This window comes from Salvelinus sp. IW2-2015, linkage group LG25, assembly GCF_002910315.2.
Source record: "Salvelinus sp. IW2-2015 linkage group LG25, ASM291031v2, whole genome shotgun sequence".
Classification (NCBI taxonomy): Eukaryota; Metazoa; Chordata; class Actinopteri; order Salmoniformes; family Salmonidae; genus Salvelinus; species Salvelinus sp. IW2-2015.
This window is the reverse complement of record NC_036865.1, coordinates 4,881,802-4,903,908: the sequence shown is the minus strand read 5'-3', so window position 1 is coordinate 4,903,908 and position 22,107 is coordinate 4,881,802. Positions and strand designations below refer to the sequence as shown.

The following is a 22,107-nucleotide window of genomic DNA, read 5'->3' as shown; positions in this document are numbered from 1 at the left end:
TCTGTGTTTAGGGCACGTTTTTAGGAGTGCTGTCAGCAGGGATTTTTTTGTGTGCATTTGAACACTCTGTGAAGAGTTCCCCTGAGACTGCTTCCTGAGAGAGAGAGAGAGAGAGAGAGGGAGAGAGAGAGAGAGAGAGAGAGAGAGAGAGAGGGAGAGAGAGAAAGAGAAAGGCTCCTATTAACGAGGGTAAAAGCTGCCAGTACAGTGTGTCCTCTGTCTGCTTTGGAGAAAATTTGGGGGTGGGGGGCATGGTTACTATGTGGCAATTTATTTAAAGCTGAAAGAAAACAGTCCCTGAGTCAAACCTGGATGTCATTTGTGAGTGGAGAGAGACAGGGAACTGCACTCTACTCCACCCCTACAGCTACGTAAAACGTTATCCCCCCAGAGTGGGTGTGTGAAGCGCCTGTATCGTATGACAAGAATAACTTTTATATGAAAGCGGGTGTTTGGTCATTAAGCAAACCAGCAGCGTTACGACTTGGATCACTTTGTTTTTGTCAGCAGAGATTTATGTGCGCTATTTTTGTTTCCGCAATAAAATGTAAGGAATTCTAGCCCTCGCCATGGTGACTTTCTTGAGGTCCATTGGCTGAAAGTTGTCCCTCCATTTCAACATGGAATTTTCCATCTCTCTCCAAACTTAAAGTGCATTCGGAAAGTATTCAGACCCCTTGACTTTTTCCACATTTTGTTATGTTACAGCCTTATTCTAAAATTGATTAAATCGTTTTTTCTCCCTCATCAATCTACACACAATACCCCATAATGACAAAGTAAAAACAAGTTTTTAGACATTTTTGCTAATTTATTACAAATAAAAAACAGAAATATCACATTTACATAAGTATTCAGACCCTTTACTCAGTACTTTATTGAAGCACCTTTGGCAGCGATTACAGCCTCGAGTCTTCTTGGGTATGATGCTACAAGCTTGGCACTCCTGTATTTGGGGAGTTTCTCCCATTCTTCTCTGCAGATCCTCTCATGCTCTGTCAGGTTGGGTGGGGAACGTTGCTGCATAGCTATTTCCAGGTCTCTCCAGAGATGTTCGATTGGGTTCAAGTCCGGGCTCTGGCTGGGCCACTCAAGGACATTCAGAGACTTGTCCCGAAGTCACTCCTGCGTTGTCTTGGTTGTGTGCTTAGGGTCGTTGTCCGGTTAGAAGGTGAACCTTCGCCCCCAGTCTGAGGTCCTGAGCACTCTGGAGCAGGTTTTCATCAAGGTTCTCTCTGTAATTTGCTCCATTCATCTTTCCCTCGATCCTGACTGATCTCCCAGTCCCTGCCGCTGAAAAACATCCCCACAGCATGATGCTGCAACCACCATGCTTCACCACAGGGATGGTGCCAGGTTTKCTTCAGATGTGACGCTTGGCATTCAGGACAAAGAGTTCAATCTTGGTTTCATCAGACCAGAGAATTTCATTTCTTATGGTCTGAGAGTCCGTTAGGTGCCTTTTGACAAACTCCAAGTGGCCTGTGAAGTGCCTTTTACTGAGGAGTGGCTTCCGTCTGGCCACTCTACCATAAAGGTATGATTGGTGGAGTACTGCAAAGATGGTTGTCTTTCTGTAAGGTTCTCCCATCTCCACAGAGGAACTCTGGAGCTCTGTCAGAGTGACCATCAGGTTCATGGTCACCTCCCTGACCAAGGTCCTTCTCCCCTGGTTGCTCAGTTTGGCCGGGCGGCCAGCTCTAGGAAGAGTCTTGGTGGTTCCAAACTTCTTCCATTTAAGAGTGAAGTAGGCCACTGTGTTCTTGGGGACCTTCAATACTGCAGAAATGTTTTGGTACCTTRCCCCAGATCTGTGCCTCGACACAATTCTATCCCGGAACTCTACGGACAATTCCTTCGACCTCACAGCTTTTTTGCTCTGACATGCACTGTCAACTGTAGGACCTTATATAGACAGGTGTGTGCCTTTCCAAGTCAAGTTGTAGAAACGTCTCAAGGACGATCAATGGAAACAGATTGCACCTGAGCTCAATTTCGAGTCTCATAGCAAGAACCTGTTTTCGCATTGTCATTATGGGGTTGATCAATGAGGAAAAACAATAATATTATGCATTTTTGAATAATGCACTATCGTAAAAAAAAAAAAAAAAAGAGAAAAGTCTAGGGGTCTGAATACTTTCCGAATGCACTGTATATTAGGATTTCACTGCATGATATTCCCTAACTCTTTTGAACAGTTTATTGTCATCCTAAATCTTTGACGTATATTCATTGTCGTCAGCTCGTTGGATATGAAGTAGCACAGCTTATTGATATTGCCATGTATTGCAATAAGTTAATTAACAGAGACATCTGTTTGTACTTATTATATTATATTATATGTAATTTTATGAATACTACATGCTTTAACTAATGCCTACAGTCTAGATGGATTGCTTAATGCATTGGTTCAGTCTAAAGCCTTTCTTTGTCAATAAATAAACATGTATTTGTAGAGGTCTAACAAATATGTATAGTAACTTGTTGCATCAACTGTCTACTCCCAAGTTCTGAAAATTCCCATTTAAAATGAGCAACAACGATTTGTTTCCGGTCAATAGCTAATCATAGTTGCACATTACTTTGACGAACAAAAATAATAATACCTGTCAGACCACTGGCTTCGTTGGCCCGAACCGCTTTGATTTGCTATAATGTTTTATCATGTTRGTGATGCGTCAAGAACAGTTTGTGCTCTGAAGCCTATCGCCTGTTCAAGAAATGTGTTTCAAATAGCCATGAGCTGCTGAGACGAAGCTGTACGTCCCACGTGCTTTCCTCAAGCGGATACGAGACACATGTTTAGGGCGTGAGAGTTTTACCGGGGTTTCTTTGAAATTGGAGGCCTAGCCTATATTCAAGAACTTTCAAGTACACATTTACCTCATTGTTGTGTACCACATTGCTTACTGTATACAGGCGTGTGTATAAACAAGGGACTCAAACAGATATTTTTAGCTCTGAGTGCAGTATAGGTCAGCAACGGACGTGTGCGTGAACAGGATTCAGTCATTCGACTGTTCACGATTGAATGAGATGCTATCAGCTGTAGGCTTTGTATTTCAAATATTGCCATTTTTCAAACAGGCTAAGCTCCTATCAATCTATTCTTAGCCTTGCAATTTTATCCATCATCAAACAATCAAGCTCTCTGAGCTCGATGCCTGCTGGTTAGATGTTATTGGGTCAGAACATCTTCAGTCGTATGACAGATGGGATGTTGGTTCCAAGGAGCTGTAGAGCCAATGTAGCCTGCTAAGAGGTATTTATTTGAATATTTGCATGTACCCTATATAGTTACGTTTTTTTTAAATTGAATATGAAGGCAGTATCCCAAATGGTTGGTTCTTCTGAGAACTATGAAATAGGTTCTTATTAAGGGGGTTGAATTAAAAAAAAAGGAGGTATTTATAATCCAACATTTGGTTCTTCCTGTTAAACTGTAACCAGGCACCATGTCAGAGTGCCTAACTCATTTGGGGAAAACCTGTTACTCTCCTCACGCCTCACTTCACTTGAGCCCTCAAATGTGTGTCTATTGTGTCCCCAAAAGTTTTTTTATTGTTCATTTGCAGCACAGGAAAGTAGAATATCCGGCAATGGGAATTAAACTACTTTTGTGTTACCCTGTAAAGATACTGTCGGTGGAGTGATTCCTTTTGCTGAAAAAAGTTGTTCTCAGGCTTTGTTTTATTTTTCCACGTGACTTACTACGTTACTGGAAAATTGTCGTCAGTTTAATGGCCTCCACTCGTACACGGCAGCACAAATAGAAAGGCAGGGAGACGTCAAGTTCTCTCCTCTCCTCAGAGCAATCCTGAGAAAAGTACAGGTGCATAGCAGAAGAGAGGCAGGAGCAACATGTGGTAACGTTCAGGCAATATTTTTTTCGAAATCTCTCCAAACGGCCCCTGTGGAATGCTAAGATAAGGGTGGTGAGCACAAGTAGTGAGTGTTTTACGTCAAGGTCCAAATTCCAAGCATTCTTATATGAAAGCGTCGTTATACTCTTCATGTTCCCATAATACAAGTAAACAAAAAGGCTGAATCAACAAGTAATGAACCACAGAATGTTCAAAATAAGTCGAACCATATTGCGACTCGCAAAATTGCGTAAATACAAATGCAATGCTTCTTTATCCTTTCATAAAATGCATTTTATACAACATTTTTAACTCAGTTAGACTGCACTTAATTGCCCACACTGGCATGTACTGAAGCATGCTCCCTTCTAGCTACAGTAGCTGGTTGTGTAAACACGTAGTCCTGTTCTAATCAGGCTTTCTGAGTAAAGCTGCTTTTTAGGTTGAATCACTCTTTACTCCCTGTTTCTCTCACCCCATATCTAGCTCCGGGTGTAAGGCCGGACACAGCGAGGTGGAGAAGGACGAAGGATCGTCTGGCAGCGAGCCAGCGGCTCCAGAATGCGACCGCTATGTCTACAAGAGCATCCTGGAGGGCGGTGATATTCCCCTGCAAGGCCTGCGGGCCCTCAACAAGCGCCATGCCAGCACCTCCTCTAAAGGTAGGATTCCACCACTCAACACATGTTGCCAGTAAATCGTGGGGGGAACTGAACTGGCTTCACAGTGTGACTCTGGAAGTTTTTTTTTTTTTACCACTCAGACAGAACCGAATGACTTACGGGGATGATGAACCATAAAAGTGTCTGTCAGGGATACATGTGTTTCCTTTTAACTCTGAATGTCCTTGAGTGGCTCACATATTCTTTTCACACCAGGGGCCAATCATCTCGCAGCATTTCTTTTTTCTCAGATGTTTATTTGATTTATTATTGATATCACGGATCTTTCACCAAACTGTCCATATCCGCTTGGAAATCCATTGAGAGTTAGGCTGTTGAAGGTTTTCACGCGAAATCAATGAATGAAGGCTATTAGGCTAACCTTGGGTTTTCCCCTCGTCTTCAGTTATTTGCCTCTGCGGGCCAGGCGGTCGTTGGAGAGGCTTAGGGGGCAGGGCTCCGAAGTGGTACTTAAGCCAGGGAGCAAAGGTCCAGGCGAGGGGACGGATGGGGAGGAAAGGGGGAGATAAACAGGACTCTGGTTTTCACGGCTGGGCCAGACAGGGGTGAGATAAACAAGAAGGACGTAGCAGGGTGGTCAGGAATGAGGAAGTCAGCTGTCAGAGGGAGTTCAGTAATTCATGCACACATGACCAGGGGAGAGAAATGCGATGGGGAGAGGGAGAGGAAAGCAGGGAAGGGGATGAGAAAGGAAGGGGCACAGCCAGGTGATGTTGCCCCAAGCCACCATCGCGCCAGTCCATTTGGAGTTTGTTTTAGTTTTTTGCCAGATGCACAAATGTATTCTTTATATTCTTATTTTTTTGTGAGCCTTCTGCCCTTCTCAGTTAATAAGAAATATTTGTTCTCAGCAGAATGATTTTAGATGGCTAGTAGGCCTACTGTATTGGGAAACAAAGTTACCAGATGACTTGACTGCAGTTCAAGTCCCTATCCTATAAAAGTCTTGACTGAAGTCCCTTTTCCATAACATTGTGGAAACTGCTGTAAAGAGAATTCCGCCCAGAGTTATCTTGAGAAGACTTAGTCAACTGACTAGCGCACTTTCTCATTATGGCTTGCCAGAGACACGCCACCTTAGCTCTGTGGACACTCGGTTACAGTACAAACAGCGCAAGATAAAGTGCAGACAGAGACAAAGAAACAACTCATCATGTGGCTCTGCTTCGTGCTCTTCCAAACAATAATGGAACACTTTGTTTGTCACCGAACGTTGCTTCCTGCAGGCTGTTCTAGAGGCTAAGATTGTAACGTCCCCTTATAATGTCATAGTCATGTAAATAACAGTAGCGTTCAACTTTTTCAGTGTGTGGAGCTCAAACAGGACACTGAGGATATTGCAGATCTGCCGTATATGACTGAGCCAAAATGACAGACTCATAAGAATAATGCCAGTTAGAATTTGGAATCCTTGTAGAGTTACTTTCACGACAGCTGGTGGCAGTTATGTGTCATCATTCCCTACTGTGATGTGTCATTCCTTACTGTGGTAGAACCAGCACATACAGTACTTGGCATTACTAGCACATCGCTTACTGAGGTGAGAGTCAACCATAGCCTACTCATCACAGGGGTGTGAACGACCTTGTCGTTTTTTACCGTTTTATTTGAGACTGTGTCCCGTGATGGTCCCTGAGAAGGAAGGGCTTTTTTGGGCTTAATTCCTCAACGCTGAGGCTTATTTCGTAAGCATTGTGTTAAGTAGTGCGTAGATAGGCAAGTAGCTTATAGAGTCATTTTGTATTTCTTATGAACACGTACATTATGAACTGTTAACTGGATTAAAAAAATGTAATACACATTTTCAAAGCTAACTCTCTGTTGTGCGGTTAAAGTTGCAAATATTAGAAAACGAAGTCCAGTGTTTCACTCGAACAACAAGCTTACCAACATTACGTCCACATAGCATTTCACGCATGCCATACTTCCCTGCTCTTTGCCCCTCTCTGTTGTTTCGTTTATTTTATGTTGCTGCTTACGATCACCACCAATTTAATTCCGAATGATTGTGATTGAATAAGCATATCAGATCCAATGAAAATACTACACACTTGGGTCAAAATCAACATTTTCACTGCTCCACTCAAAGCGAAGTGTTTTACTTCATTTTACAAGTATCCTTACTAATTGTATAACAAAGTCATTTGTTGTATAACAGTCATTTGTTACTTGATGTGAAATGAATCAAGTTTTTTTTCTCCCTCCCATCAACTTCTGATGGAACCTTAGAAATGTGTTGACCCTGTCTTTTCTTCAGTGTGTGTGAATTTGTGACCACTGTAACCTAATGCGCTGTTTATTCTGTTGTTCTGCATGCTTGCCAGTGGATTATCAAGGTGGGAATGGCTATATAATTTCACCCTGCTCTTCTGTAAATAGTCGATCAGTTCTTGCCAGTAATGCCCTAGGTTACCAGTGTAAGAATAAGAAGCCCTTATCCGCCGCCAAAGCCTGCATACCCCAAATCCTCCCCTCGAAGTTCAAACCTAAGCTGATGGCCCCTAGTGGTGACAGCCAGGACAGGAGGACTGTGCCCGCCAGGCACCCAAAGGCACACAGCTGTGAGGATATATACACAGGGAGCACAGGAGCAGAGGCCCGGGAGAGCGGACTACACTCAAACACAGACTCAGACTCCAATGATCTCCCCCTTGACTCTGAGACTGGTTTTCAAAATGGCAACCCTGAGACTAGAAGGAGCACAGCAGAGTTCTCCACCCTGTACCGGAACATGCACAGCATCCAGAGACCTTCCTACTCGGCGGGCTCCAGCCCCCACGGGAGTGTCCGTAGCCTGACCTCCCTGTTTGAAAAGGTGGGGATCAATGAAACTGATGGGGAGGGGGACGAGGCAGGGGGGAACATTCCCCGGCGGGACGCTGTGTCGTCAAGGGTGTCGGCGTTTGAACTGATCATCCAGCGCTCCAGCCCGACTCCCACACGCTCCTCCTCCATGCCAACGCTACCCACTGGCACCACCCACAACCACGGCGCCGCCAACCTCTTCATGGCGTGTGCCGTCTCGGCTGAGTTGCTGCTGGTCACTGACCCTGGGCAGACAGAGGGCTGCCCTCTGGAGGACACGGAGGGCAAGGCAGCCCAAGACGAGGCCTCTCGATCAGGCAGCGAGATAGTGGAGGCGGTGGCATCCTCGGAGTACAGTGACACCCTGCGAGTCGAGTCTCTCTCTGGGACTGAGATAGAGATAGAGCAGCACGGCTCCACAGAGAAAGCCCCAGTACCAAAAGAGAAACCCCCAGTGGTCACTTTCTCCAGAACCTCAAACAGTCCGCCAGCACCAGTCACTCCATCTGCTCCCCCACACAACTACCACCTCCACAACCACCACCACCTTAAACCCAGCAGCAAGTGCAAAGGCTCCTGCCCAGCCTCCTATACCCGGTTCACCACCATCCGGCGGCATGAGAGGCAGCAGCAGGCCTCAGCCCAGCAGGACAAACTCTCCACTCAGGAGAAAATAAAGAACTCCTCCTCTCTCCCCGCAAACCTCTTGCTCATGGGCCCTGCACCATTCATGGTGAAGAGGTCTCTCCAGTCTCACCGGGCCAAAAATTATTTCTCAGCCGCTAAGGTGATGGCAGGTCAAAGGTCACAGACCCATTCTAGTGAGCCCAGGCCCCTCATCCCACAGCGTCTCTCTTCCTTGGAGGTGCTGGAGAGGCTTGGCACTGGAGTTGGTGCGCCGACCGACAGTGACAACAACCTGACTAATGGGGGAAGCATGGACGCCAATGGGAATCTTCTGCAGCCACTGGCAGCTCATCAACGAGGTGGCTATCTCCTCCCCATACTTTCACCTGAGTGTCACCCTTCCTACACACCCATGCCGATCTCTATGGCCACTCATTTTGTTTATTCTCCAAAACTTTTCTTCCTGACATTGTGTCTGTTTTTTTTTCACAACGTGATGCTACCACCTTCCATCTTTTTAGTCTCTGTGGTTCGTGACAAAGTGACAATGCAGCCTCTCCATTTCAGTTTTTGGTGTTTTGGTGGTTTTTCCATTTTCATTTTCTTGCCCGACGAAATTGTTTCCCCACCAACCCATCACAAAACACTTGAATAACTTTGCATGACACCTTCATTTTGATTCAAATATATTGAATTTCGTGTAAAATGGCTTGTGTACTGTATACACCCTCAAGTAATGTGTTACCGTGAATTTTTTTAAGGCTTTGTGGGTTTGGTTTTGGTCAGCTTTGAGGTAAACAAATATGCATCCTCCATTCATCTGTCATCCTCCTTCTGACAGGACTGGTATTTCAATTAGAGACTATGTGCTTTCCCTCTTATGTCTTCATAGCTGGTATTGGCATTTCCTGTGTTTATTCTGTGTGATAAAACATGGATTTCTGTCACAAGAGGTTGGGAGTTATAGGGGTTTACTATGGTGCTTTGCTTGGAGGCACTGTGCAATGTCTATTTTGGTAAAGGCTGGGTGGGAAGCAAGATGAGTAACATAGTACAATTAGTGATGACTGTGATGAGGCACTAAACATGTCAGTGTGGAATTTAGATTACTCATTGGTGATGGTGATATGTAATATGGGTAGGGTGATATGTATTCACATTGTACACCAGCCATATCATAGTCACAGTATTGTATCGGAATGTTTTGTACAGTATTTGTTGCCTCTATAGCTGTCGATCTCTCTCTCTCTGCCTTTTTTTCCATCAACAACACCCTAAAGCTTAGTCATAGTGTGTTGCTGTGTTTGTTGTTGTTTCGTGCATGCGGGAATATACACTGAGTGTACAAAACATGAAGAACACCTTCCTTATAGTGATTTGCACCCCCACCCCACCTGATGAATAACAGCTCATATTTCTTTAGCTCATCAATAACACATTTGAGCCCTCCTGATCCATCATGGTAGTTATAAGATCCACTCTCTTGATCCATGAACTGCTCTGCTGCTGACCTCCCCCATATACTGTAGATAGACAGTCATGCGCTTCAAAAAAAGACTTTGTGTAGTAGTTAACAATCACAATGACACACCGCAGCTACTATATACACTGTACAAGAATACAGACTGAGTGTACAAAACATTCAGAACACCCACAGTTGTGTCAAGTTGGCTGGATGTCCTTTGGGTGGTGGACCATTCTTGATAAACACGGGAAACTGATAAACATGAAGAAAAAAAACAGCAGCATTGCAGTTCTTGACACAACCCGGTGTGCCTGGCACCTACTACCATACCCTGTTCAAAGGCACTTAAATCTTGTCCATTCAGCCTCTGAATGGCACACGTACACAATCTATGTCTCAATTGTCTCAAGGCTTAAAAATCCTTCTTTAACCGGTCTCCTCCACTTCATCTACATGGATTGAAGTGGATTTAACAAGTGACATCAATAAGGCTTTCACCTCAATTCACCTGGTCAGTATTTGCCATGGAAAGAGCAGGTATTATTAATGTTTTTGTACATTTAGTGTATGTTTTTTCATTATTTTTTGGGGTTGTGTGTGTATTTTTCCTTTATCATACTGAAAATGACACCTTTTCTTTGGAGCATGACTAGTTCTATATGGTACAATGTTACAAGTTCCCTTGCTTTGTCAAACTATGCTTTATACATCTATTGGAATTGTGGTATTGCAATGCGTTAGGGTTATTTAAAAAACAAAAATATATACACTACCGTTCAAAAGTTTGGGGCCACTTAGAAAAGCAATTTTTTTGTCCATTAAAATAACATCTAAATTGATCAGAAATACAGTGTAGACATTGTAGAATAGTGTAGACAGTGTAGAATAGCCTTAATTTCTCAGAACAAGAATAGACTGACTAGTTTCAGAAGAAAGTACTTTGTTTCTGGCCATTTTGAGCCTGTAATCGAACCCACAAATGCTGATGCTCCAGATACTCAACTAGTCTAAAGAAGGCCAGTTTTATTGCTTCTTTAAATCAGAACAACCGTTTTCAGCTGTGCTAACATAATTGCAAAAGGGTTTTCTAATGATCAATTAGCCTTTTAAAATGGTAAACTTGGATTAGCTAACACAACGTGCCATTGGAACACAGGAGTGATGGTTGCTGATAATGGGCCTCTGTACGCCTATGTAGATATTCCATAAAAAAATCTGCCGTTTCCAGTAACGATAGTCATTTACAACATTAACAATTTCTACACTGTATTTCTGATCAATTTGATGTTATTTCTTTCAAAAACAAGGACATTTCTAAGTGACCCCAAACTTTTGAACGGTAGTGTATATTACAGATATTGAGAGCAGCATTATTGATGAATTTTGTTATGTGAAAATGTTCAATCAGATTTTCAGGACATAATGAATTCATTTTTCGTACTAGATTCAGACTCGTCCCAGGCTTTCACCCAAGGAGACCTTGGTGACGGCCAGGATGAAGTGGTTAGGAGACGCCATGGAGACAAAGAGGTAACATTTCTTTATAGTTTTTAATAAATTCTGAAATGTTTCGTTTCTAGTCATCTCAACAAAACCTGATAGGGCTTCACTCTCTTTTTGACCAAGAAATAGAACTCTAAACGTTTCTGTGTAAACAAAAACTGTGAAATATTTTAACAATTTTAAAAATTGCTTTTGTATCCTCATCTTGAAAATGTCTGCGGTCCTCAGAACTATTAATGTGGCATACAAGAACAAGTGAAATACAAAAAATGTACTAGCAGATTATGGTATGTTTCCCTGACAGAAAATCTTGGAAGAGCAGCGGCGGCTGAAGAGGGAGCAGGAGGAGGCTGACACAGCATCGAGGCGACACACAGGAATCGTTCCCACCCACCACCAGTTCATCACTAACGAGCGCTTCGGAGACCTGCTCAACATCAACATCAACGACACAGACAAGAGGAAATCCGGATCAGAGGTACAGTACAGTAACATCCCTCTCATTGTGCAAAATGACAGCTATTTTGGTGGTGTGTGTGCGTAAGTGGTGCGTCAGCTGTTTGTTCACACGTACCCGCCCGCAAATGCCAGTAACCCATCGGCAACCTTCCGACTACTGTATATAAAAAATATATATATTTATTTTTTCTTCATAAAGGTAGTGTACTGGGCCTTTATTAGTGCTGTATTAGCGGGCCAATATACCCCCCCTCGCCCCAACATAGGTAAGCAGATCATAGGCTAGCATTACTTGCTTGCACAACACAGTTTTGATCCCTCCCCCATTATGTTTCTGTGATTTACCATTTCAACATACCTCACTACAATACCATACACTACTCTATTTTCAGTGACCAGCTAAATAGATCTGCCAAACATATATTATCATCATGATAAACCTGCTGTTCACTGTGTATTCCCTGGCACACATTTAAAAGGGAAAGGGGGATACCTAGTCAGTTGTACAACTGAATGCATTCAACTGAAATGTGTCTTCCGCATTTAACACTGTCTTAATCGACATCTATTTCTTCGGCGCCCGGGGAACAGTGGGTTAACTGCCTTGCTCGGGGACAGAACGGCCAATTTTGACCTTGTCAGCTTGGGGATTCAATCCAGCAACCTTTCAGTTACTGGCCCAGCGCTCTAACCACTAGGCACTACGTTTTAATCAGTCAGCTTCCTCTGTTGGCAGTGCTCTATCTGTTTAACTGTAGTCCACAGGAGCCCAGTATTTACCACCGGACAGAAACACAGTCACAAGAGCTGTTTCATTCAGATCATTGCTAGAATATTCTCAGTGGATCAGGGACACTGAAAGGGCACAAGTAACAACCAGATGAGCTCAGAGATTAAATCAAGCACTCAAAAACATTTATGCATTTTAACTAATTACCATTGTACGTAACCGGTACAAATTAGTACTCTGGATTATATTTGTTTATGTTTTTATTCCGTTTTGGAAGCATATAATAACAAAGTTAGTGTTCATTTGCAGTGCGTTATAAGCGGTGGAGAAGAAAACAAATGTATATTACAACTGGCATGTACAAGTGATATGTATTTTTTTTCTTCATGTGCCTCAACTTTTATGAATCAACAATGTCTTACTACAGGGCAGTGGTGGGAAAAGTACCCAGTTGTCATACTTGAGTAAAAGTAAAGATACCTTCATAGAAAATTACTCAAGTAAAAGTTAAAGTCACCCACTAAAATACTACTGGAGTAAAAGTCTAAAAGTATTTGATTTTAAATATACTTAAGTATCAAAAGTAAATCATGTGTGTTTAGTGAGTCTGCCCAATCAGAGGCAGTATGGATGACCAGAGATGTTCTCTTGATAGATATGTGAATTGGACCATTTTCTGTCCTGCTAAACATTCAAACTGTAATGAGTACTTTTGGGTGTCAGGGAAAATGTATGGAGTAAAAATAAAATTATTTTCAATAGCTATGTAGTAAAGTACAAGTTAAAAATATAAATTGTAAAGTGACGTACAGATACCCCAAAAAACGACTTAAGTAGTACTTTAAAGTATTTTTACTTAAGTACTTTACACCACTGTTACAGGGTATGAAGATGAGGGTATAATTGACTGTGAACATAAACCAGAAGATAGTCTTGTGTGAATCTTGCAAGCTAGCATGCAAGACCAGCCTGAATTGAATAACCATCGTTCCGTACATCTCACAGGGCATTGGAGTCCAGTCTCTTTTATCCATGCTTATTTTCTAACAGTCCTTGCTTTGTTTGTTTACAGAGAACTCCAGCCCTGGCTCGGTTTGACTTCAGAGCAGAGACTCTAAAGTGGGTAAAAGTCATTGGCACACATACCATAAGTGATTTCAAGAGCATGCACAAAATAATTTGAAGCTGCAGTGAAATATAAACACTGGCGTGTTGTAATCATCACGTGACTGTAACACGTAGGCCTATGTACCATTTGTGTGACTGATGGCGGTCTAGATGAATCTCCACTCTCACATAGCAATTTACACGTGGGGAGACGTCATTCTAAGTCTTTGAGTGAAATATTTACAGTGGGTGATATGTGGTCATATTTCTGCCGTACTTTGACATATTGCTCAGATGCCTTTAACATTATGCTCATATTGCATTTTTGACATGAATGCATATTGTTGAATCCAATAGCTAACCTATGTTTGTTGTTGCCCTTTTTTCCCAGGGAGTTGCCATTTCAAAAGGGAGACATTGTGTACATCATTCGACAGGTGGATAATAATTGGTTCGAAGGGGAGCATCACGGCAGAGTCGGCATCTTCCCACGGAGTTATGTTGAGGTACAACCACTTCCTGTGTTTTGACTCAAAATGAACTCTGACCTTTTCTTGCTAGATGGAACTCACTATAGTACGGTACCGACGGACGTGCCAAATAGATTAGTCAGGGCAGGGTTATTATGATACCAGTCAATTCATCAGGGTTATGACACCAGTCAGTTCAGAAGTTTAAGTAAGAGTCCCAGTAATGATATTCACCGGAGTCATGTTCAGTAAGAAGAAACTGTTCTGAAACAGAGTGAAACAGGGAAGTGCTACCTGAACATGTCCATTAAAAACACATATGTGTTTCCTGTCGCAAAGCGTTTTTACTACAGTGTGCCCTCCTGAATGTGACACTGGTACCTTGCGTTGACTTTAACCGATACCCTCCTAAACTTGAAACTTGTTTCTAGCATTGGAATTGACTGATGTATTTTGTGGATTTGTGTGGATGTTTGCTCCAGCTCCTTCCCCCCACGGAGAAGGCCCAGCCAAAGAAGAGTGCCCCAGTGCAGGTGCTGGAGTATGGAGAGGCCATAGCACGTTTCAACTTCACAGGGGACACGGTGGTGGAGATGTCATTTAGAAAGGTAAACTGAAGAGCGAGGTTTTAAAGCTATTGAGTTTAGGAGCAGTTGTAACATTTGTTCCTCTTTTTGCGTAATACAAAATGGAAATCGCAAAGTATTACAGCATAGTAACATCATAGTGTTATGATACAGGAAATACAGTATGTTTAACATAAATATTGTGCATGCTGGTGTTTAGTTTGTGCTTGATGTTATGTTATTCAATGCTATGCATCGAAATGTGCGATCATATGAGCTAACGCGATACCAATGTGTCTACAGGGAGAGAGGATCATCCTAATTCGTAGGGTCGATGAGAACTGGTACGAGGGCAAGGTCTCCGGGTCCAATCGCCAGGGTATCTTCCCCGTCACCTACATAGAGGTGCATAAACGACCCAGAATCAAGAATGGATTGGATTATCCAGACCCACCCATTGGCCAATCACCTCACCGCAGCCTCAATGCTTCCCCTCAGGTAATGACACGCTCCACACACACACACTCTCTTGTATAGCTGTCTGTCCAGGAATACAACAATCCTATACACTCCAAGTTTGCCTCAGTTTTTTTTGTTTACTTTTGTGGCCTAGTATTGCTATTTATTATATAACTATATAACTTTATTATTTGTGTTTTGTTTATTCATACTCATGTCTAATGTTTAATCTTCCCGTTTCTGTCCCTCGTCCTCCCCTGTCTCTGGATGGCGCATTTTTGGTCTATAAGCTGAACCGTGTCCGTAGCAACCGGCTCATCACGTCCCCTGCCCTCCCCCCCCGCTCCCCCCGCCGCTCTGTGTCCCCGAGGTCCACGCGCATCTCCTCTGAGTGGATCTCCCTGACCATAGGGGGTGCCGGCCCCCCTGCTGCCCAACCCCTCCTCTACCCCCACTCCCCTCCGTGTCTTATCGCTGGGCGAGTACCTGCCCCCTTCCATGTCCGCCAGCCCCGTGCCGCCCACCTGGGCAGCCCTACTGCATCTCCCAATGGCTCCCCTTCGCGCCTCCCCCTGCCCCACCCTACCCCCGCCGCCCTGGCTCGGCCACCTTACCTCACCTTCACCCCGCCCAGGGGGAGACTTCCTTCTCTCCCTCCCTCTCCTCGTCTGTCCCGCAGTCTGAGCCCCTGTGGGGGGGTAGGCCTGGAGAGCTGGCTGACAGGGGCCAGTCCCTTGCGCCTCCTGGAGAGGATTTGATGGAGGGGGAGGGGGCGAGGGAGACAGGGGCACTGGACGCGAAGCCCTGGGCTACTGGCGAAATAGCCCTGCAGAGGTATCTGGCCTACTGCATGGTGTGCAGTGTTGGCGTCTCAGGCTCACTGTGGAACTGGAGATCTGACCTCCATGAGCCACAATAAGAGGATGTTTTCATTGATGATGCTCTAGATGATAATTGTGCAAATAGACAGTGAATTGTGACTAACTGTAATGTTGAACTAATGTTGACCCCTCCAATGCAGTCACCAGAGCTTACACGACTCCTGTGTCATATTTTGGTCTGCATGTTTTCTTGTGTGTTCCTACTCACATGCACATGGTTGAGCGGTACATGATCTCCTCAGGCGTTTGGAATGAAAACCACGTGACTGTGCATGATTTGTATTTTTGAAATGTGTTGAATGATTCAGGGAGTTGTTGCAGAATTTTTGACCCCCCCCACCCCCCCCCCCCCCCCCCCACCACTATAGCATCATCTCTACTGGGCACAGACGTCAATTCAACCTCTATTCCACCGTTCATTGAAATGACGTGGGAACAACATTGATTCAACCAGTGTGTACCCAGTGGGATGTTGTAAAATATTGTCGTAGAGGAGCCAATTTGATTACTATTTGACGATCAAGTTTGATTTGGGAACAATATGAAACAAGTGTATGAATGTTTTTATAGAACATATACATTTTGTGATTGTTTTTTTAAATAGAAAATTACTTTTGTTCGAGAGACACACTACATTACCAAAAGTATGTGGACACCTGCTCGTCGAACATCTCATTACAAAATTAAGGGAAATTAATATGGAGTTGGTCCCCCCTTTGCTGCTAGAACAGCCTCCACTCTTCTGGGGAGGCTTTCCACTAGATGTCGCAAACATTGCTGCGGGGACTTGCTTCCATTCAGCCACAAGAGCAGTAGTGAGGTCGGGCACTAACGTTGGGCGTTTAGGCCTGGCTCACAGTCGGCGTTCCAATTCATCCCAAAGGTGTTCGAAGGAGTTGAGGTCAGAGCTCTGTAGAGGCCAGTCAAGTTCTTCCACACCGATCTCGACAAACTATTTCTGTATGGATCTCGCTTTGTGCACGGGCATTGTCATTTTTTTACATTTACATTTTAGTCATTTAGCAGACGCTCTTATCCAGAGCGACTTACAGTAGAGTGCATACATTTTATTACATTTGTACATACTGAGACAAGGATATCCCTACCGGCCAAGAGCAGACGCTCTTATCCAGAGCGACTTACAGTAGAGTGCATACATTTTATTATTATTTATTTTATTTATTTATTTTTATTTATTATTATTTATTTTTTTTACATACTGAGACAAGGATATCCCTACCGGCCAAACCCTCCCTACCGGCCAAACCCTCCCTAACCCGGACGACGCTATGCCAATTGTGCGTCGCCCCACGGATCTCCCGGTTGCGGCCGGCTGCGACAGAGCCTGGGCGCGAACCCAGCCCAGCCTGGGCGTGAACCCAGAGACTCTGGTGGCGCAGCTAGCACTGCGATGCAGTGCCCTAGACCACTGCGCCACCCGGGAGATCATATTGAAACAGCAAAGGGCCTTCCCCAAACTCCAGACATCCGCCAAACCCATATTCGTCTGTCGGTCTGCCTGCCAGATGGTGAAGCGTGGTTCATCACTCCTGAGAACGCGTTTCCACAGCTCCAGAGTCCAATGGACTGCGAGCTTTACACCACTCCAGCCGATACTTGGCATTGCGCATGGTGATCTTAGGTTTATGTGCGGCTGCTCAGCCATGGAAACCCATTTCATGAAGCTCCTGATGAACAGTTATTGTGCTGACGTTGCTTCCAGAGGCAGTTTGGAACTCGTTAGTGAGTGTTGCAACCGAGCACAGTACATTTTTATGCGCTTCAGCACTCGGCGGTCCCGATCTGTGAGTTTGTGTGGCCTACCACTTTGCGCCTGAGCCGTTGTTGCTCCTAGAAATGTGATGAACTGACTTGTTGGAAAGGTGGCATCCTACGACGGTGCCACGTTGAAAGTCACTGAGCTCTTCAGTAAGGTAATTCTACTGCGATTATTTGTCTATGGAGATTGCATGGTTGTGTGCTCGATTTTTTTTTACACCTGTCAACAACGGGTGTGGCTGGAATCGCCGAATCCACTAATTTGAAGGGGTGTCCACATACTTTTGTATGTATAGTGTACGTCTAACCAAGAGTGTGAATTGACTTCCACTGCAATTCTGTTTACAGCGCACGCTGTTGAAAATGAATTGCGTCCTGTAGACATGAACTCCTATTTGCGATCCATGCATGAGTCTAATGTGTGTGTTGTTCCTCTTGCAGCTGGTGAAGAATGAGAGTGACTACCATGGTAGAACCTCCAGGAGCCCTGTCATGTTGTTTGACATCCACGACAACAACATGAATGCCAACTCATTTGAGGTAAAGTGCTGGTTTGCATGTCGTGGGCTGACTATACTATTAGACAATGTACGTATATGTTTGTTATTTCTGGATTGGAAATATGCGGTGGGGGTTCGTTTCTCGATGATCTACGGCGATCGTTTCCTTTAACTCATCAACGTCAAGATATTCATTTGACTTAACATCATCACTTAACGAATCGTTTATCCTAAACCGCATCACTCAGCTTCCGACTTTTATTTCGATTTTCTGTAAAAAAATAAAAAAATAAAAGTCAATAAGATTAATATGACAGCATTCTTGCATGACCTTGCTGCCATCTGTTCCTCTCCATTGGTTGTGCATGTCTTATTTTGAATGGTATCAGACGTTCACTAATATTTCATTGTGACTGTGTACATTCTACATGCCACTCACTCTACTGTCTTGCTCTTCCATGCGTACCCCTTTGCCGGACTCCAACACGATCTCTCCTGGTGTTTCACGGCTTTCCTGGTTTTTCCTGGTTTCTAACGGACCCCTCTCTTTCTGCCTTGCTACTCACCGGACATCCTACCTTCCTTCTTCCTGTACGTCCTCTAACTCCCTGCCCCGCCCCAACCCTCTCCCCAACTCCATAATCTCTCCTCTTCTGGGCTGACTGGGAATTCTGTGGAAATTCTGGGAATTCTCCCTCTGACCTGACAACTGTCACTAGGAAGCGGTTTGTAATGAGATCATGAATATAGCTGAGACCTCGGTGAGGTACTGCCGCACTCTCTCCCCCCACCCCCATGACTCTGTCCTTCACCGACTCCTGCCCCCCCTTCACCCCAGTAAACAATCTCTCATCATTTCCCAGCAACCCCAGTCCCACAGCAGCAGCCCGGAGCCAGGTCGTCTCAGCTGTGGAATGTGAGTATGGCCGTCTGAAGTCTGTCCCTACGTCTAGCTCTGGATACACTTGTTACTGTTATACTGTTATACTCCGACTAAAGGATTCAAAGCCCCAGTTCAAGAGTCATGTTCATTAGGGCACGCAACGGGAAAAGTTTTTGAAAGCTTTGCAACGAAAAAATGAAAATGAGCGTTTTTAGGGGTGGGATAAGTCCCAGTAGTCCCTCTGTTTCAGTTGGTTTCAATCCGTTTGGTGCCTAATGAACACGGCCCTGGTTTGGTAAATACATTTCTTTTATCGTTTTTGATATTATGTCTCTCAAGTCCTTTTATGGTTGTATTTCTGACTTTATGTAGTGTTACCCTACAGTTTCCAGGCTTTGTACTGTTACGTGCCACAGAATGAAGATGAGCTGGAGCTGCAGGAGGGAGATCTTGTCAGCGTAATGGAGAAGTGCGATGACGGCTGGTTTGTTGGTATGTGCCTGGGGCCTCAGGATAGATTGCCCGAAGATATAGTCATAATCACTGTGTCACATCCATCCATATAGGGTGACAGCAGAGTGACAGCAGAGGGTTAAACTTCCATGTTTGTCATTTCTCAGAAATTCTCACATAGATGTTCAAACACATAGAGTTCAATAGAGTGCACAACTTACATTGGTTCTGCCTGAGTAGGCACATTTGAGTGCAAAGACTAACAAATGTTGTTGTTGTTTTTCATTCCCAGGTACCTCAAAGAGGACCAAACAGTTTGGCACGTTTCCAGGAAACTACGTGAAAGAGGTCAACTTGTAACCTGTCAACAAACATTTATAGTGTGAGGAGAACCCAGCTCTAACCCTTGGTTACCATTCAAGTTTTGGGAAGGCATTACTATTGCGCTTGATTGTTTAAATTAGGATAGTCATTCAGCCAGGTGAATACGTTTGTCTGGTGTAAGTGATCAGTTTGGTGTGAGGTATGTTAATGTACATGAGGCGAAGACAGGAGGAAGCTTTGCTGTTGACTCATTGCCCAAACGTTAGTGTGGTGTATACATACTCCAACCATATCCTATACAGTACATGGCTGAATTTATAAAATAATATTCTGACAATGGAACTTGTAGTAAAAAAACTCCTCCCAAAATGTCAACACATACAGACTACGTTATACAATGAGTTTACAAAACATTATGAACACAAGATTTTTCCATGACATAGACTGACCAGGTGAATCCAGGTGAAAGCTATGATCCCTTATTGATGTCACTTGTTAAATCCACTTCAAATCAGTGTAGATGCAGGGGAGGAGACAGGTTAAAGAAGCATTTTTAATCCTTGAGACAATTGAGACATGGATTGTGTATGTGTGCCATTCAGAGAGTGAATGGGCAAGACAAAATATTTAAGTGCCTTTGAACAGGGTATGGTAGTAGGTGCCAGGCGCACCGGTTTGTGTCAAGAACTGCAACGCTGCTGGGATTTTTAATGCTCAATCTTCCCGTGTGTTTCACGAATGGTCTACCACCCAAAGGACATCCAGCCAACTTGACACAACTGTGGGAAGCATTGGAATCAATATGGGCCAGCATCCCTGTGGAACGCTTTCAACATGCTTTCAACAACTCAATATTAGGAAGGTGTTCTTAATGTTTTGTACACTCAGTCAGTATTCTTGTACAGTGTATATATAGTAGCTGCGGTGTGTCATTGTGATTGTTAACTACTACACAAAGTATTTTTTGAAGCGCATGAATGTCTATCTACAGTATATGGGGGGTCAGCAGCAGAGCAGTTCATGGATCAAGAGAGTGGATCTTATAACTACCATGATGGATCAGGAGGGCTCAAATGTGTTGTTGATGAGCTAGAGAAATATGAGCTGTTATTCATCAGCTACCTTTCAGGACCTTTTTTGGCGAAAGCATTTTTCATTAACTTTGAATGCGGACACATGCATCTGACGGTTACATGACATGCTAAGTCGTCTAGAAGACGAATGTTTTTCCTAGGTAAACCCGGTAACTAGTAGTGTTTGGTTAGACATACCATGGAGGTATCAGGCTGTGTGTGACGGCACATACTTGGACAGTGTCCAACAAACCATATTCCTTGATTCGAATTTCGAAAACCCATTGACCTGACAGTGAACTTCTAAAAAAAAAACACATTTGTAGAATCGTGGAATGGCTTGGTTTTATTCGCTCAGAATGCACTGAAAACTATAAAGCTATGTTTTTGACAATGTAGTCAATGTAGAATTGTAGTCTTCGTAAAATAGCAGAGCGTTTCTTACCTCAGTGTAGTCCAAAAGCTTCCAATGCCATTTTAGTATTGCCTTTGTTTTCTAACCAAGGTGTGTACTATAATTCGAGCATGTTCATGTATATGATAGAAATCTGGAAATGCTCAAACACGTTAGCTAATATTAGCTAAGCTTTCTGTCAGTTGAAGTGATTAATACAATCAGGAAGACTGGTTGTGCTATGTACATACCTGATTAAGAGAGATCGCGCATGGGTATGAAGGAGTGTACGTGCAAGCAAGCGTATACGCCTGTGTGTCACACCTATGTGTCGCACATCTCTTATCAAAAAAAGATTTTCTGTCATCTTGTACAGCATATCTGTCCCTTAAAATTAGAAGTAACATTAGCTGTCTGATCTTTTGTGATTCCTGTGAGGTAGCTGGTGGCAGACAGCTGCCTAAGCTATACTGGCTCCAGTGAAACCACAGGACAGGGGTGGTATGCCACTCTTTTTAATTTAAAGCACTTAACTTCCGCCCCGAGGTCATTTTTGAGCTTTCTCCTCACACCAATTGTATACTAATTCATTTGAAGTTTAAAAAAGCCTTTCGTGAACTAACACTCGCACTTTACTTTTTTCCCCCTTACTAGCTCTGACTTTGCTAATAGCTACTTTATTGAGGAAAAATGTACTTACTATGACTGTGATATGTGGTTGACCCACCTAGCTATCTTAAGATAAATGCACTAACTGTACGTCGCTCTGGATAAGAGTGTCTGCTAAATGATTAAAATGTAAATGTAACTCTTTGTTTGAGTAACGATTGATTTTAATTTGTGAGCATTTTACTTTTTACATTTGACAAATTATATATCCCAATATTGTTGGATACAGGGGCCTTTTATACACAGTAGGCTATGTGTAGCCTCAGTGTAGCATCTGAGAGTGCTAAGCTATTTAAGAGCATTAAACTATATCAATGCCATTATTATTTGGAGGCCAGCAGGTACAACCAGAAAAACATCACTCATTATCTTTGAACTGGACTGCTCCTTCAGTGAAGATTGCTTTGAATTCGG

The 22,107-nt window shown here is 43.6% G+C and overlaps 2 protein-coding genes across 2 annotated transcripts in view; both read left to right on the top strand.

Annotated features, from left to right (window-relative positions):
* Positions 1-22,107, top strand: part of LOC111951617 (sorbin and SH3 domain-containing protein 1) — a 73,577-nt gene that overhangs the window by 38,694 nt on the left and 12,776 nt on the right. The window contains 10 exon segments of the mRNA XM_070434876.1: positions 4,350-4,525; positions 6,871-8,337; positions 10,888-10,973; positions 11,251-11,424; positions 13,208-13,254; positions 13,634-13,748; positions 14,195-14,320; positions 14,582-14,776; positions 15,028-15,166; positions 15,169-15,215. Of these exon segments, the coding sequence (XP_070290977.1) occupies positions 4,350-4,525; positions 6,871-8,337; positions 10,888-10,973; positions 11,251-11,424; positions 13,208-13,254; positions 13,634-13,748; positions 14,195-14,320; positions 14,582-14,776; positions 15,028-15,166; positions 15,169-15,215 (2,572 nt within the window).
* On the top strand, positions 15,396-21,837 carry LOC139022992 (vinexin-like). Its single transcript, XM_070434875.1, has 5 exons — positions 15,396-15,571; positions 17,839-17,937; positions 18,761-18,813; positions 19,166-19,272; positions 19,526-21,837. The coding sequence occupies exons 2-5, from the start codon at positions 17,890-17,892 to the stop codon at positions 19,591-19,593; spliced, it is 276 nt and encodes a 91-aa protein (XP_070290976.1). The 5' UTR covers positions 15,396-15,571; positions 17,839-17,889; the 3' UTR covers positions 19,594-21,837.

What these genes read in the sequence shown, in the direction of transcription:
- LOC139022992 (XM_070434875.1), top strand. Translation starts at nt 17,890, where the DNA reads ATGTTGTTTGACATCCACGACAACAACATGAATGCCAACTCATTTGAG. An exon ending in GGTCGTCTCAGCTGTGGAAT is followed by an intron (nt 18,814 to 19,165) that starts GTGAGTATGGCC and finishes GTTACCCTACAG; the next exon opens with TTTCCAGGCTTTGTACTGTT. An exon ending in CGATGACGGCTGGTTTGTTG is followed by an intron (nt 19,273 to 19,525) that starts GTATGTGCCTGG and finishes TTTCATTCCCAG; the next exon opens with GTACCTCAAAGAGGACCAAA.